We start from the raw sequence: 17,491 nt of genomic DNA, 5'->3' as shown, positions 1-17,491 counted from the left end.
TATTAGTCTATTTATATATGAATGGGTTGAATCCTTGTGTCTCTAAACCTGCATTAGCACGATTTTCGTGGTTAATGTTGGGATATTGTGCACTGTCTTACTTCTAATTCTTCTTTAACTTGTCATTAAGGTGCGCTTAGCTGTATAATCGAAGGGTCTCATACTCATGTGATACGCATTTCATGCAATTTTTTTCTTCCACTGATTTCCTCTTAAAAAATAATTTATTTTTTCCAGTATAAAGTTTTGAGTACAAGTACCACTTGGTTTTCATCATGGAAGAGTTTTTATTGTTTTCTAAATGTAGACTTGGTTTTTGTCAGATTTTGTGATACAGCTACAGTGAAAAACAAACTCACTTGGAGGGATATAAAAAGTAAAAGCTGCTACTGTATTTAAGGTGCTTTATTTGCCAACATGTTGCCACTTTCTTCTCCTTTTCTTAGAATGGTATATTGCAGAGGTGAATACTGCACCCCACTTTCTATTATTAATTGGTTTTTCTGAACATTTCACTAGAAAATTGGAGTTTACTCTATTTGGTGAATCTATGTGAAATTCACCTACTAATGAAGACTTAAAGGTGTGTGACGTTAACATTTTTCTTATGATAAATTATAGTATATACAAAAAAAAGGCACCCATATCAATGTCCCTACTGTATTCGTTACGAAATTAGTTACAAATTTAGGGATAAGAAATTCATTAACCTATTATTAATTAACCTTTTTTGGTCAATTTTATCATAATCTTGTAGGGCGAAAGGTATCAGTTTCTCACTGTGTTTGGAAAATTGTGCTAATTTAGTGTTTAATACCATATTCCTTTCTTTGAATTTAATTGTCATTTACGACAGGAACATATCTCCATTTACATCCGGCAAATAAAAGTGGTGTAATGATATTTTTATGGGGAAGTAAAAAATGAATTTGATTAGATAAAGTTAAGGAGAGTACAAAATAAGTGGAAAGTGAGTAAATTTACTTATTAATAATAGTTTTATTTTTTATTTTATAACTGTTTAATATTACTATAATATATATCATGTAAATATTTTATTGATATTCACCATATAATTAAGTTTAAATTATATAACGTAATATACACAAATATTAATAAAATATTTATCATATAATTATGATAATAATCTAACATAAATAGTATTCAAATATTATTGACATAATTTATAAATAAGATTTTGACTTAATTTATATATGTCCAAATTTTAATAATTTGATTCAACTTCACAAAATTAATTTATAAAGTAAAGTTTTTATTCACTTATATATTATAATTTAATTATATTTTTAGTTGTGTGGATCTCTAACATTTCTCCTATCTCAAGACAAGACATCTCAAGTCTATTCGATTCCATCCTAGTGAAATTTATTACCTTATCATGTCATCCGTTATTAGACCGTTATTAAACCACCACAAATATCTAATCTTTTGTTGTGGAACACCTCAAACAAACTCAGAGAAAATGTGTCTACCACACAAACAAAACAATAACAGCGAAACCCACAAACGTAGGAGGTAGAAGGCAAATAGAATAGGGAACAAGAAAGAACCACACACTGAAATAATGTGGTTCAATTGAACTGTTAATGGACTTTAATGTACGTCTATTACATAATTTTCTATAATCAGATATTACAACTCATAGCTTTTCTCTCTTAGTAAACTCTTAAACTTTTATTCAAGCACAACTCAAACGTTAATCACAACTGATGATATAAAGTTCCTATTTATACAATAATATCGTTATAAATAACTCACGTGAAACATGCCTAGACTAATGAGAAAGACATGTGAAAAGTGGTTTTCATTATTAAGCAAGAAAGTGACTTAGATGGTTTCTCCAAACGGTCTAAGGTCTCAGTAGATGTTAAGAGACTAGACAATCTACTGAGACTATCCACCACATATCAATCACTAGACAGTTTGGTAGAGTTAGACGGTTTAGGAACCTTTAGACAAAATTTTATTGAGTTAATCATCACAAGTCTCCATATTGGTTTAGTATAAATCTTCTAAGTGAGAGTCATTGCTTACCATTAAGTCCATTACAAGCTTAATCACCAATTAATCAGATCAAATCCAAGCAATGAAAGAACTTGCTACTTGGTAGAACCTTCGTATTCCTATCAAAGGGGATTGTGATCTATTGAGACCTCCATCACCTTCACAGATCCTTGAATAATCTTCTCTCTTACAAAATGAAGTTTAATATCAATGTGCTTAATTCTTTCATGGTAGACTTTAAACAATTGTATTGTGCTGGTATTGTCACATTATACAATGACAATCTAGTCTTGCACCTCCAACTCTTTGGCTAGACCCCTTAACCATAAGGCTTCCTTCACTGTACTTTAGTTGTTGACAAAGTCACTACCTTTTATAAACTGATATTCTAGTTTAAGGCAGTACCATAAGCAATGATCACATAATTTGTGAGAGGCTTTCTACTGCCCAAATACTCAACAAAGTATGAATCAACAAATCCTTCTATGCAGATCTATAGGAGATCGCCTAGCGCCACCATAAACTAGAACTCTTCCAAGTGATCCCTTCAAGTACATGATGATCGATTGGAGGACATGATTTGAGATGTTAAAGTTGAGTCTTTTGTGGAAGTGCATGAATACGGAAGTATGTCAATCAATGCGGAGACTCCATTGTATCTTAGATCAACTAACTTCACACAATTATCGAGAGTGTTAAAATTGATGAATTTGAACACAATAAATGGATGAACTGATAAAAGGTTCATGGAATTGCTTCAGTTGTTGAAGGAAATGCTTCCCGAGAAAAATACTCTACCTAATCGTAATTATGAGGCCAAAATGATTTTTTGTCTGATGGGTATGGAGTATAAAAAGATACATGCATGTCCTAATGATTGTATATAATACATGAAAGAATTTGAATTCTTGAAAAATTGTCCGAAGTGTGGGTTATCACGTTACAAGTTGAAATAAAAGACGATGATAATATTGAAGAGATAGAAAAGTATGGACCTCCATTGAAGGTTGTGTTTGTTAATTTTTATTTTAAAAACAGTATCCATGCTAAAACAATAGAAATTGTTGACAATGTTGTATATGCATGAGTTTACCTTGTACAAGTGCTTGATTGTTTCTTTAGTTCGAATGATGAGTCATGATATTAGGTCGTGTATCACCTTCTGTTATTATGATGAAGCTTTGTATAGAGTACTGCAATTCATCTCTATGTAGTTATCGAATAGGATTATATCTTGCATTGTAATTCAAAATAATATTTGACCATGTTCCTCTTTAACATTTTCTAGCCCTTTATAATCTTCAGGATATAAAATATTTCTCTCGAAATGAGTCATTCAGTGCTTTTTCTACTGATCGAATTATGCAAGTCAAAGCTACCTTTTGTATGTATGATGTCAATGATTATAAAATTAAGATCATGGCATCAGGTCTTTTACTATACAAAAATACTTGATTTTGTTACCCTTTTTAACATAATTTTTAGCCTTGTGTATAAACTCTTCAGGATTTAGAAGATTTAGCTTATAATGAAATATCTAGTGTCTTTTCTAGGCTATATAACACTTGATCTATAGAGGGTCTTTGCCTTTTGAGCCCTACGCAAGACAAAGCTAGCTTTAGTACGATGTCAAATGCTTCAACTGAGTACTCCCCTTTGAGTTTAGGATCAGCAAATTCTGAAATAACACCACCTCTAACAACATCTCTGGCCTGAAAAGCAAACACATGGGAGGAATTCAGAAGTGTTAGCTGGGGATCACCATGTTTGTGAAGAATAATAAAGACTTGAAGGTTTCTTGTCTTTTCTTTTTATAGAAAAAAATAATTTCCATACTGAACTCATGGTTTAATGTAAAATCTAGTATATTGAGATTAGTTTAAGTAAATCTTTAGTTATGTTCAATGATTTAAAATTGACTTTTTTTTTCAAAATGTGATCGACGGCGGCTCAATAGCAACTCAACAACAAGTAGCCTGATAAATCCAATAAACTCTTGTTAGGATAAGTTTTAAATGACTCTAAGTCTAACTCAATCTTATAAAACTGGTTTATAAGGTGAGGTTTGCATCCACTTATATACTATGAAATGTCCATTTCTAATCGATATGGGATTTCTAACCATTGTAATCAAGAAATTAGCAAACCATGTACCCTTAGGCTCTAAGAATGTAATTACCCACCATTTTACCCAGAGACATTGGTCTGTTGAAATCAATGTTAATGATCCTTTGTCCTGATAGAAGTTGCAATAACACTATTCCAAAGCTGTAGACATCTCCAGAGGCCTTAACTTGGTGATTTGTCCTATATTCAGGATCAATATAACCAAATGTTCCTCTTACTTCAGAGCTCACATAGGATTGACCCAAGTCCATAACCCTGGACAACCCAAAGTCTGAAAGCTTTGCTTGGAACTTAGCATCAATAAGAATGTTTGATGGCTGAAAATATATCATGAAATAACAAGATTTCAGTGAATGAAAGTGAGTACTTGAAAGATAGATATGGAACAAGAAAGATGCTATGTGTATATATATATATATATATATATATACCTTTATATCACGGTGAACGATGCAGCCATTTGGGTAGGTATGGAGAAACTGAAGGCCTCTTGCACTGTCAATGGCAATCTCTAGTCTTTGAATCCATGAAAGAACTTTACCATTGCCTGTTGTATCATAGTTTTGTGTTCAAGAACTTGTATAATAAAAGAAGCTTAGGAAATTTTGAATGAATAAAAGAGAGGGGAAGAAAGATATACCAAATAGCCATTCTGAGAGGTTTCCATTGTGGCATAGCTCATACACTAGGAAGCATTCACCTTCACTTTCACAGTATCCCAGCAAAGCTACTAGGTTGTGATGTCTAACATGGTAAAGGCTTCTCACTTCTCTAACAAATGTCTCCATGTAACATTCACTGGTGATATGCTTCACTGCAACAGATTGGTTGTTGGAGAGTACACCTTTGTACACTTTTCCTTGAGCCACCCAAATGAAAAGTAAAAAATACAATTTCAGTTTATGTCTTTCCCATTTTGAATGCACTTCATGTTATCTCATTTTAAATATTCTCATTATGCAGCTTCACCTTTCTTCGTTGACTACTTGGCTACATGCTTATATCATTTCGTTTATTATTTATGTTGTCATAGGATGTGGTTAGTGTTTAACTTCTACAGAATCTTCCATGATTTAGTTTGGCATTGCTTGGACAAATTAGAGTTAATCTAAGTGCAATGGTGATGAATAGAAAGAAAACACAAATCCAGAAGTTAAGTTACATTCTTACCGGCTATGCCTTGGCCTATGAAATTTGAAGCACTGAGATTGCTTGTTGCTGCATAAACATCCTTCAAAGTTATCTTCAGTGAAGGTGAATCAGAAGACTCTGGAAAATGGATGGTGTTACGTTAGAAAGAGAAAAAAGATGGTTCAGGACCATAAAAATGAACAAAGGCCTTTTAGTATTGAGTACCATTTTGTACGGATGGAACACTTCTATTTCTTCTGACAAATAATGCTACTGCGGCAAGAAACACCAATACTATAACTCCTGTTATGCCAAATGCAATCCAGAGACCTGTTTTTCAACAAAATTGTCATGTATTGTTTAACAAAATCATCATGAATCATATCTGGTAGCAACCTGAACATATATATGTACCTGAGTTGATATTAGCATTGCCCCTAGCCTTCACTTCTTGATTAGCTGAAGCAAATCCTGATTCATTGAGAATGCCAAATGCAAAATCACTCAGATTATTTTTAAAATGATCTTCTATGAGTAAAAGTTTAAACTAACAAGCTCTAAGAAGTAAAATCGGTGGATTGAAAGGAGAAAGGAGGCTATCAGTTGTTGTTGCTAATCAAAATAAAAAGCAAATTAACTCTAGTTTTAGATCTCACCTGCAGAAAGGGCATGTTCCCCGAGGCATTTATAAACTTCTAGAATTGATTCCTTATCAAAAATTCTTGTGCTTGTTAGTGAGACAAGCACAGCAAACCTACAAAGATAAGAACTGATATTTGCTGACTCTGGTCCTCTGGTATCCTCCCATGCTTTCAAACATTTAGTGCAAGTTTCATTTGGCCTACCATTTGTGCTTAAAGGCATGCATTCTTCCTCCAATCTCCTAAGCTTGTCTCCAAGCTGATTAATAACATCTGTGATGGTGTAATCAGAACAACCACCAGTTCCACTTGTTAGCTTCTCTATTCCATAACAGGTAAAATATTTGTCAAAAGCTTCCATTGATGCTATACAGTTTTTTTGCTCTGAGGGATTCAAAAAGACTTTGCCAGTTTGGTTTGTCCTCACCCCCAAGGCATAAAGGTAATCCCCAAAATATGGTCCACAACAGCCATTGGTAAACCCTCCCCAATGGTACAATTCACAATTCGAACTAACCAAGGATGAAGAAGATGGAATATCAAGGACACAGTTAGAAACAGAAGTTTGAGAAGATCCAAGATAAAGGGTGATAGAAAGCAGGAGAAGCAATAGCAAGGATCTTTTCCCTTGAAATTTCATTGCAATAGGACAAGAGAAATATATAACATGCTATCAACAAATTGTTCATAATGGTTGACACAAATGATTAATATGAAGTGTCACTCCATCAGCATAACACCACTATTTAGATCCCAATCTAGTCACCAAGAAGAATATTTAGAAAAAATAAGGATAATATATGACAGATATTATGTACAATTTGTTTGAAATGTGACTCTTTTGGAGTTGTTTAAACATCTGGAACATGAGCTTCAAGCAAGTGGCTGAAGATTGATTGTTAAACAGTTTCTCTCATTCTTCTTCTCCCTGTTTTAGATAAACAACAAGAACAAGGTGCTTTCACTCTGCCGTATCAGACAAATGGCCGAACCTTAGGATTACATTACATGCATGTCACCTTTTAGAAGGGCCGGTTTGAACCGTCCATCTGAATCCAAATAAAATAATAGATATAATAAAATAATGCCAAGCACAAATTCTTTTTGGAATGAGTCCTTAATTCAACTCAATCATATTGGTGGATTATATGAATAAATTTGTTAAACTATTGTAAACATATTTTATATCTCTAATTATTCAATGTTAGGATAAGTAGATTTTCAAATTTTCTTTGATTCTTTTTAACTTTGGATATGGGTGGAGAGTCATGACTTTTCATACCTCCTTCACAGAGATTTTACATTTTTTTTTGGATGAATCTTATTATTTCCTAGTATAAAACATAAAAAAAAACAATAAATTTAATAAATTAAAATTTTATGTTAAATTAGTGTTAAATTCACTTTTGTGTGATTTACTCATGAACCACTAATGGGGAAGAGCTCCAATATTTTACCTTTCTCTGAAACAGGAAGTAGTCCTAATTTTACCATACAAGAAGTAGTCATAATGAAATTGACAAAAAAAATGTCTTTTTGGTCATGTAGATAGCATGAACTTGAGAGGTGTTTCCCCTCATCTTATTCCCACTTATTTACATTTTTTTTTTCATTTTAAACCCATATTATTGTGACTAAATAATTTATCTTCTATTAAACAAAAAAAGGCAGTTATAGAAAAACATACTTATTTTATTTTAAATAATAGACATGTTTTTATCATTATATATAATTCATAATCTATAACAATAAAAATTATAAATTTGTTCTCCAAACTTGTTAGACAATTATTACAAAATTTTCCATTATTCTATTTCAGCTTCCAATGCTGATTACATTGTTAAAAAATATATGTCTAATTATTTATACAATCGAATCGAATCCAATTCTAAAAATTAAAAATTAAAAATTATCTGATTGTTCAAAATTGATATACATGAAGCTAGAGTTGTCAACATAGTCTTAAACCCCTAGCAACATCTCCTATATATAATATGATTATATTAATGTCTATATGTATGATTAATTACAGTGTCCCTATTAAGTAATATGATTAATTTAATGTCTATAGCAAGACTCCATAAGAATATGATAATAGAACTCGAAGGCCTAAGACAAGTCATAGGACTACCAATGCCACAAACACAAAGGGTAGTAGCCCTAATAAAGGACATAGTAAGTATAAAATGCTCCCCTAAGAATCTGGTGATGGATGACTGGGAGAATTATAAATGTGGATGGTAATTATAGCAGCTGCTTCAGCTTGTGAATCAGTTACTACTTTCGCATTAACTTCTACAATCCATTATCTCTTTAGCTCAGCTTTCTTAGCTCTTATTCTGTCTTTAAAGTCTATAACTTCTTGAATTCAAAAGGTGTGGTAAGGCTTCTTGGAAGCTTTGTTAGTGGAGGTTGTTGAATCCTTTCACTAGAACACATTTTGGTATCTGTGAGAGGTATGAGACGATTTCATCATTGTTGTCTTATAGGAAGATAAAGGTCGTGTTTTCTGCGTGGAAGGTCTTGGTTGGGTGAATGATGTACAAATATTGTGATGAAGGTCTTGGTCTTTAGCACATCCTTTTTCTTTGTCAAAAATAAGAAGGTTTGAACCTTTGGTTGTTAAGCATTAAACTAAAGCCCACATCAGTTTTATTTGGAAATTTGAATGGTTTATAGTTATTACTATGTGAATTTGATAAGTCTATTGTGAGACTATTTAGAGAGATTGCATTCTCCTTATGAAAATGTAAAAGTGAAATAAAATATTTTTTATGTTCACAAATTGGTATCATAGCTATAGCCAGTATAACCAATAGTTTAGCTTTGTACATGTTGTATAGAGCTATTGATGAAGCAATTTTTTAGAAGATTGTTGGAGCGTCAACTTCAAAAGAAGTATGGGACATTTTGAAACAAGTGTTCAAGGGTGTTGTTCGAGTTAAACAAATGAGTATTCAAACTCTACGAGGTGAATTGGAGGTCAAGAAAATGAATGATTCGGAAGATGTATCTAGTTACATTACTTGTGTGCAAACGATAGCCAATCAACTCAAACACAATTTGGAAAAGACCATAAATGGAATGGTGTCGAGGCATCATGTGAAAGGAATATATGGTCTAATCATTATGTTCCAATATCATTTAAGCCAGAGTCTTCCTTAAATCCTTTCGGTTAAAAGGGTAAAAGTGCAGAAGATTTTGTTTGAGAAATTAAAAGTAATTTAATCCATAAAACTGGAAGTGTGGGTGATGATAATCAGAAATCAGAAAAACAATTTGAATGAAGAATAGGAAAGGTTTGAGTTTAAGGGAGGAATTTGTTAAGCATTAAAAAATCAAAGTTGCCATCATTTTTGTTTTTGAAATTTGAATGACCAATAATTATTACCTTTAATTCTAATTTTGAATTACATTTATACTATGATTTTAAATGTAATTTATAGTATAGTTGTTACGAGAGAACATTTGAATTTGAGAAGTCTATTGTGAGACTATTTAGAGAGATTGTATTGTCCATTTGAAAATGTAGCAGTGAAATCAAACATATTTTTTGTTCACATTGATAGCATTATCGCTAGTAGATATATGCTTCATTTTTTCTAAGCTCCCCCAATCATACGCTGGTAGATTGATTGTTAGTCTAGTGGCCACTAATAAGAGTTTACTGAGATCAATGTAAGGTAGACGATGAAAAGTGCGATACGAATATATCATGAAAATTCATTCTTCAATATGGAGAGAATAAGGTATTTCTAGTGCCTCGAGGAACCATCGAATGATGATTTTGGATTGGTCATCCCTAATGTCCTTCCATGGTACATTGAACTGAGGTTTGGAGACGGGGTAAATTTTTTAATACATGTCCACATGACTCTCTTTTTCTTTCTCTTATCTTAGGAGGTTTAGCTTCTACCATGCCCCTAACTAAAGCTTGTTGGGGTTATTCTTCTTCTTCTTACAAGATAGTGCTCTTACTTTTTTTTTAATTGCACCCTTCTTATTTTATCTTGGTAAGTGAATGAAAATGAGCAAATGTTGTTGCAAGTGGAGGATTACACGGTGCAACTTGTGACATAAAAGGTTTAGGGAGATAAATCAAGGGAAGGGCACAACTACAATCTAGGTAGGAAGATGATTAATTATTTAGGGTGGAAGATTGAGGTATTTTATGGATGGTGTGAATTGGTGTGAGACATGGTGTGTTCATGGAGCAAGGAAGGCTAGAGTGTTAGTAGGACAAGAAGGTCCAAAGGTTGTGAAGGAAGGAATATGTGGTAGATAATCCTTTTGTGGAAGATGGTAAGGAGAGGGTAAGTTGTTAATTGTTTAACCTTTGAGCGTTGTTTATATTACCTATAGAGGTACTTGTAGTAGATTTTCATGTTAATCTTCTTCTCAAAAAAAGTTTACAATATGAATTATCTTGAATCATTGTGCCTATACACATTGACCTAACCATTTTAGTAGCAATTCTTGTCTTTAGAATAGTGGATAACATCAACAATATAGCTTGGCTGACAATTATTTTTTGTCCAAGCACCATGGACTAAATATCGCATTTCCTTATAATCATGGCATCTTGTTGAAATATGTGAACGAGTTCTCAGTAGATAGTTTGGTGATTGGTGAAGAAGTTCTTGATAGCATAATGTTCCATTGTTAGAGAGACACCTAGGTTTCTTTTGCCTAGTTTTTCAATGTCGACAAAGAATAATACATTCAGTTGGACGACTCATTGTTGAAAAAGATGAGTTCTTGGAGGAGAGAGAAATAGAGCTTTGGTTGTAGTTTCGGAAAGCAATTTTCATGCGGTTAAAAGTAATGGGGGGTTTCTTCCTGCATCCCAACATTCTTTTTCGTGCACCCCATCAAAAACGTGAAATGACAAAAATAATATTGGAAGGTTTTAAATAATCCTTAGTGCAGTGTCTCCCTCCCTTTTCTCTGCAATTTTTTCTTGACACTGTTTTGATGAGCATTCTTTTAGAATTTGGTGCGCTTTCAGTGGACATACACAAAAATTTGTAGATTCCAATTTCTTTTCGATGGTTAGTGAGAGGGTTTGGAGTCCTTGTTTGCCAGAGAAGAAAGGTAAGGTTTAGATTTTGTTTACTTTCATAATCTCTAATCGAAAATGTTCGCGAAAATGGAAAATCTATAAGGCATTAGGGGAATGCATACAAATAAAATTTTGGAAATAGAATTTTGTAACATGTTTCCGAAATAGACTTTTCCTGAACTACTTTATGGAATGGAATTTTTGGAATAGGATTCCAGATTTGGAATTCCATAATCCTATTTCAGAAAGGTCATTCCAGAAATCATATCTTGTAAACATGGTTTTGTCTGCTTTTTCAATGTTTTTCTTAAATGAGTGTCTAGTTTTTTATAATAAAGTGTTTTGTATTAATTTGAATGATGCATATGCAAATAAAAATGGTGAGAACTACGAAAGGATGCATATAGGGAAATTGTGTACGATTAAAAGAAGAAGAAACGGTGATAAAGATGAACAACATATTGAACATGAACCTAAAGAAGCACAACCCCATGTAGAAGATGAAGCCTAACCCGATATGGAGGATGGAACGTATCCTAGAGGGCTAGTGGATAAATCATTGTTTGGACGTATTGAGGACCATGTGGTGAATGATGTGGTAAGTAAATATGTTGAAATATGATATATGAACATAACTTGTTGTTTTGTAAACTGAAAATTTGATATTATTTTGGTTTGTTATTGTAGGATCGTGGTGATTTGAAATTGGTTTCTCATGGGAGAAAAATAAATAAGATGGGTGTTCCTCATGGACACATACAAGCTGTAGTGGAATTGTTGAGCTTATTTGGTCTTGTTGATGTAAGTTATGACACAACAAACAAAAGATTGTTATCTACCTTTGTAGATAAGTGGCATGCAGATACAAATACCTTTCATTTGTCTATAGAGGAGTTAACCATCACATTGGATGATCTGTCAAATTTGTTGCATCTCCCAATTATCAGGAAATTCTACACCTACCCAAACTTATATGTAGTTGTGGCGATGGATTTGTTGGTACAGTCACTCTGTGTTGATTGTGGAGCAACAATTGCAGAGACAAGGCATTGTCAAGGTGGTAACATGCGTCTAAATTGGTTGAGGGAGGTCTACGAGGATGTGTGCAACAATAAACAGTGGACAGTGGCTGCTACAGCATATTTGCTCCACCTTGTCAGTTGCATCATCTTTGTGGATAAGAATGTTACATTAGTTAGATTGTCTTACATGAGATTCTTTGTAGATTTGAGACACACTGAGGGATACTCGTGGGTGACAACTGCTTTGATCCACATGTACAAGCATTTGGGATATACTAGCTATGCAAATATGGGGAGCTAGCTGGTTATGTCATATTATTGCAAGTGTAGATATACGAGCGTTTCTCATGTATTGAACAAAGACAGATGCGAGATGAGTATGTTGAGGATGATCCTTGGTGCATGTAGTATGTTGTTGGGAGTAAATTGTCATCACTTGCATTTGTCCGGATGCAGTTAGATATCATCTCCCTAGGTGTAATGCAATTTACGTCGTATGGAGACCACATGGTAATGCGTCCTTTTGAGTGAATTTCTTTATTTTTAGGGTACATTCAGTTGGAGACATGTCCAAAATTGCATTTACCTGATCGTGTACTTCGACAGCATGGATATATATAAAGTATCCCTCGTCACCCAGCTTTCGTGATAGATGGAAACCCCTCAACAGGTGAGGTGGATCGATGATGGTTACATTTTAATGATTATGTCGTCCATGATGCCACCTTAGTATTTGATGTTAAAGCATGCATCCCTCGATATATGGAGTGGTTTTGGTCTATATCACATCCATATATCATTCAAATGGTTGAGGATGGTTGTCCCCCAGTGATGATCCCTGTTGCACGTGGACATGTAAGAGGACATAAGTAGGTAGATGATTGTGACACAGAGCATCCCACAGTGATTAGAACTTATAATTTTTTTAAAATTATACATGCAGACTTTTGATTAATATAATTTGTTGTATGATTGTAGGGTCTTTGTTGTAGAATTGCAACAACGTTGCAGTCGATAGTGGAGGAAGGTTACATTGTTGATGGTTCACCTGTGTGGGAAGGGACACATAGATTCCTTATGCTAGCCCGATCATCCATTGATGATATGTTTGTGTATCTCTAGAGACCACAACATGGAATTTGAAGAACATAAACTTTCTTGAAGTTTATATTTTGAATGACCATGGAATTACTTCTTATAATATAAATTCTTATGTAATTATAATAAAAGTAAATGTTTACATATTGAATTATCATTTGAAATACAAAGTGTGAACTACAAATGTCATCTAACGGACATAATTTGCATAAAAACTTGCATCTGACTAGTATAATACGATGATCAAGCTAGGGCGATGGGATAACAATTGGTGGACCATAATATATCTACTGGTGGAATCAAACAACCTTCTTGCAATTGCGCTTGAATAAAATCATTAAAAAATGTAAGTAAACATCTTTCCCTAAGCAATATAATTGGACTATACCTGTACATAACATATCTCATATCTGTAATTGTTATCCACTAATTTGTGCTAACCTACAAACTAAAGAAAATGAATTAACTTAATTCATATGACAAAGCATTAATAAATAAAGAACATGAATTGAAATCATTACAATTACCATGTTGTCAACAAGAAGTGAGTTTTTTAGATATTCATATCGTCCATCCCCTCCAAACAAATCAATTTATTCTTGCTGCCATTGACTAGGTTTTCTATGCAAGTTTATGCGAACAACAACCCATGAGTCCTCTCCTACTCCCAACAGTGCAACATCAACAATATCAACAATGTATGGATAATCCCTATAGAAAATTAATCTAGAAAGGGGTTCAATTTAGTTGAAGGATTGTCTTTGATGATTCCCTTACTTGCTTACAAAGTAGAAGAACTACCAAGTTGTGAATGTAAGGCATCAACATGCTCAAAATAAAAAGGGATTCACTACGTAGATCTAGAAAATTTAGTGGCACGTCCCTTTTCTGCACCTTTTATTTTGACTTTCTCAACTGGTGGACACAAATATGTGTTATCTGGGAATGCAGTTTCAGGTAACTTGACTTTAATGTTAACCTTACCAACAATGTCAACCTTTTTGAATCGATTCATGATCACAACAAACTCTTTTTAGATCGACAACTTTGCTGAAGTATCATGACTTGAAATATCTAAAAAGTTTAAGCGTGTTCATATGAAATGCTCTTATTGCAATGGTATGCTACCTACCCTAAAGGAAGCTAATTCACAAGCACAAGAAATCTCATGAGTAGATCTAAAGGTGCATTTACAACGAGATTTATCTAAGTCAACATATTCAACTCGATCAATCTCTTCTTCAATATGTTGTAAAACATATTTCGACACAAAGTCATGCAACTTCTTGTATCTTGTCACGTGAAAGACACGACCCACCACATGCAAACTCTTTTCAAATGAAGATTTAATTGCATTATGTTACAAGATGATCATCTTGTTCATGAAATCCCAACAATAACATAAGTCTCCCATTAGCATCTGAAGCATTCTCTTTAGACTCCAATGTGCAGACTCAACCCTACAAAGAATATTATGTCAGGAAATTGAATATGTCGCCTAAACCCTACAAAGAAAAAAAATATTATCATAAGTAAAGCATATGCATATTTGTTACCTATGGTGTTACCTAAGTGCATGACCTTATCCATTCATGCCTTAACAAACTTTTCTTTGTGTGGATTTAACCAAGTACTAATCACATATTCAATACAATATGCCATGGTGAACAAACAACTTAAAATGTTTGCACACAATGTTCATAGGCTTGTACATTATCACAATCGACTATAGTTCCCCAAGATTCCATTACTTGATCCCATAACTCTCTTGAATCAATAATTATTTTACATTTTGTTTTGACAATTTTATCAATGTGGAAATGACATAACACATTAGAAGCTTAAAAAAAGACAATATTTATTGTATTCATTATATCAATATCTTTATCTCTAACCATGACCTTAGGGTATGAATCACCTATAAAAAAAACCATTTAAGTCTCTCAATAATCCATATAAATTTATGTTAACTTTTAAATGTGAGTAGCATAAATGCAGCATTGAAGGTCAACTCCGTTGAAGTAATGCCAACAACTTCAAGCAAGGGCATCCTATACCTATTATTTTTTTACATATTGTCCATCATCAACAAAATGTTAAAGGCATCCAATAGTTTCATTGAATCAGGGTGTGTCCAAAAAAAATCTGGCACGACATTTGTCCTTTCATCAAACCTACACCAATGGACATACATGTCTCGTTCAAGTAATATCATCAATTGTTGCATTTCGGATCTGTTACCTTGTTCTGATTTCCTATACGCATACATGGCATTATAAAATTTCTTTATGGTGGTGACATTTTTATTATTATGCTCTTTCACTGTTAGCAAAATATTTCTATGCTTCACTACATTGTCTGTCATGTCCATAAACATTGACTTCTCATTAGATGTTAACCTACTAACATATGGATGACCAACCAACGTATCTATCAAGTCATGATTATGAGACTCAAACTAATTTCAACATTTACTCTTCACCACATTTTAAAAGTTTCCCTTGTAATTTAAAAGGACAATCACATTTCCTACTCCCACTCTCAATTACCTGTAAGTCCTTCTTATATCGCTTGTATTTACCTCGTCTCTTACAATCCAATAATAGATATGTTTTCCTTCCTCGTTGGAAATTTGAAGTATCTGATATCAATATAACAATAACAAAGTCAAAATCAAACGCAACTTTCCTAGCCCACCTCAAAAGCTCATCCCAACTAGGAAATACATACAAAAAGTTATCACCACTTCATAATTAATTTACCAAATAATACACAATCTAAACATACTTTTCAACCTTCACATTTACCTCATGTGTGGTAAATGCATCACTAGTTTGCTTTTAATGTCTAATGTTTTACAACATATTAATTGCTCAATATCAACATCATCTAGTCCCTCCCACATATCAGCCTCAGCATATAATCCTGGGTAAAACCTACTCCCTACTCCTGCAAAATAGCATGTTACCTGACAGAAAATTCCAGCAAAATATTAAAAACCCGTTTCTCATATTAGGCTTTTAGGAAGAGAACAAAAAACCATTATGGAATACCTTTTTTGGAAAAGATATTTTACCTTTCGGATTTACCTTTCTAGAATTCGAAATATGTGTTACGGAAAGAGTATTTGGAATGACTTTTTTCTCTTTCGAAATTCCTATTTTAGGAAACAAGATTGCATTACGGAGCACCCCATTCCGAAATGCATTTTTTTTGCTTACGGATTTCCAATTCCATAATTCATTTTACTCATTATGGAATACCAATTCCAAAACTCATTTTCAAAACCCGATTTCCAGAAACCTCCATGCCACCATAAACGCCGCAAAACAATATAACATACATTAGTTTTTACATCAAACCACCAATGAAGTCTTCTTAACACACTAGCACCTCCACCATACCTCCATCGAGCTCAACCTTTGTTGCAAAAATCTCCACGATCCCACCTCTAACCCACACACTACCATGGAATTTGAGTTTTGAAATAAAATGTGAAGGACAATTCCAAGATTTTGAAAAATGATGGGGTGTAGAAAGAATAATGTTGGAGTGTAGGAAGAAACACCCAAAGTAATGAATGGTACGTGTGAAAAATAAGGAAATGTTACTTTTTTTTATGGTGTGTTAAAGAGAAATCATAAAAATATTTGGGCTTGATTTGAAAGAGCAACATCGAGACCCATGTGGTTTACATGATTTTGCTTCCTACACCCATTCATTCTCTCAAAATCTCAAAATTTCCCTTGAGTGTTTTATTTCAAACATGGTGCTTCCATGATAGCATGTTCTGTGTTGGTGGCTTCTAGAAGTGCTAAAGGCAAGGTTTAGCTCGGTTGAGATGTGGTGGGGGTGTTTAGAACGCTTGGTTAGTGGTTTGAGGTACAAATTGGTTGTTTTGTTGTGATTTTGGATAAAATGGTGAAGGTTGTATTTCAAGAATATAGAATAGGGAAAACACTTATATAATATAAAATCTAGAATGTATTTAAGGTGTTATTTTTGCATTCTAGAATTAAAATTTTGCAAGTGATTGTTACATTTCAAAATCGGGAATCCAGAAGCTTTATTTCATATTAATATTGTACTCTAAATGGGAAATTTTGGAATTCTTTTATATGTATTCTAGAAAGCACTCTCCAAAATAGATTAATGAGACTTCTAAAATACGTAATACATACATAATACTAAATCTATAACATAATATTACTTTCTAAATATAGCAAATCCAAAAGAGGAAATTTTTTTCCAAAATAACCTTTTCATAACAACTATTTAAGCTTCCAAAATTACAATTCTGAAAGTCCAAATAACTATTAGGGAGATGCTATTGTGAAAAGTTTTTTCCTCTTAAAAAAGATAGAATGAGATTTGGCTAGAAAATT

At 33.2% G+C, this 17,491-nt stretch overlaps 2 protein-coding genes across 2 annotated transcripts; one reads left to right on the top strand and one right to left on the bottom strand.

The window, feature by feature from the left end:
• Nucleotides 1–3,457: 3,457 nt before the first annotated feature.
• LOC137806470 (proline-rich receptor-like protein kinase PERK3) lies at nt 3,458–6,899 on the bottom strand. Its single transcript, XM_068606609.1, has 8 exons — nt 5,940–6,899; nt 5,698–5,754; nt 5,509–5,613; nt 5,323–5,421; nt 4,793–5,011; nt 4,584–4,699; nt 4,209–4,469; nt 3,458–3,737 (listed from the first exon to the last, which is right to left on the bottom strand). Exons 1-8 carry the CDS (start codon nt 6,562–6,564, stop codon nt 3,549–3,551), a joined length of 1,671 nt encoding a protein of 556 aa, XP_068462710.1. The 5' UTR covers nt 6,565–6,899; the 3' UTR covers nt 3,458–3,548.
• A 4,604-nt stretch (nt 6,900–11,503) lies between these two features.
• Nucleotides 11,504–12,309, top strand: LOC137839017 (protein MAIN-LIKE 1-like). The gene is made up of 2 exons (XM_068648145.1): nt 11,504–11,584; nt 11,674–12,309. Exons 1-2 carry the CDS (start codon nt 11,504–11,506, stop codon nt 12,307–12,309), a joined length of 717 nt encoding a protein of 238 aa, XP_068504246.1.
• Nucleotides 12,310–17,491: the final 5,182 nt, after the last annotated feature.

Source organism: Phaseolus vulgaris, chromosome 3 (genome assembly GCF_000499845.2).
Source record: "Phaseolus vulgaris cultivar G19833 chromosome 3, P. vulgaris v2.0, whole genome shotgun sequence".
Taxonomy (NCBI): Eukaryota; Viridiplantae; Streptophyta; class Magnoliopsida; order Fabales; family Fabaceae; genus Phaseolus; species Phaseolus vulgaris.
The sequence above is the reverse complement of the archived record's forward strand: the minus strand, read 5'-3'. Positions and strand labels throughout refer to the sequence as shown.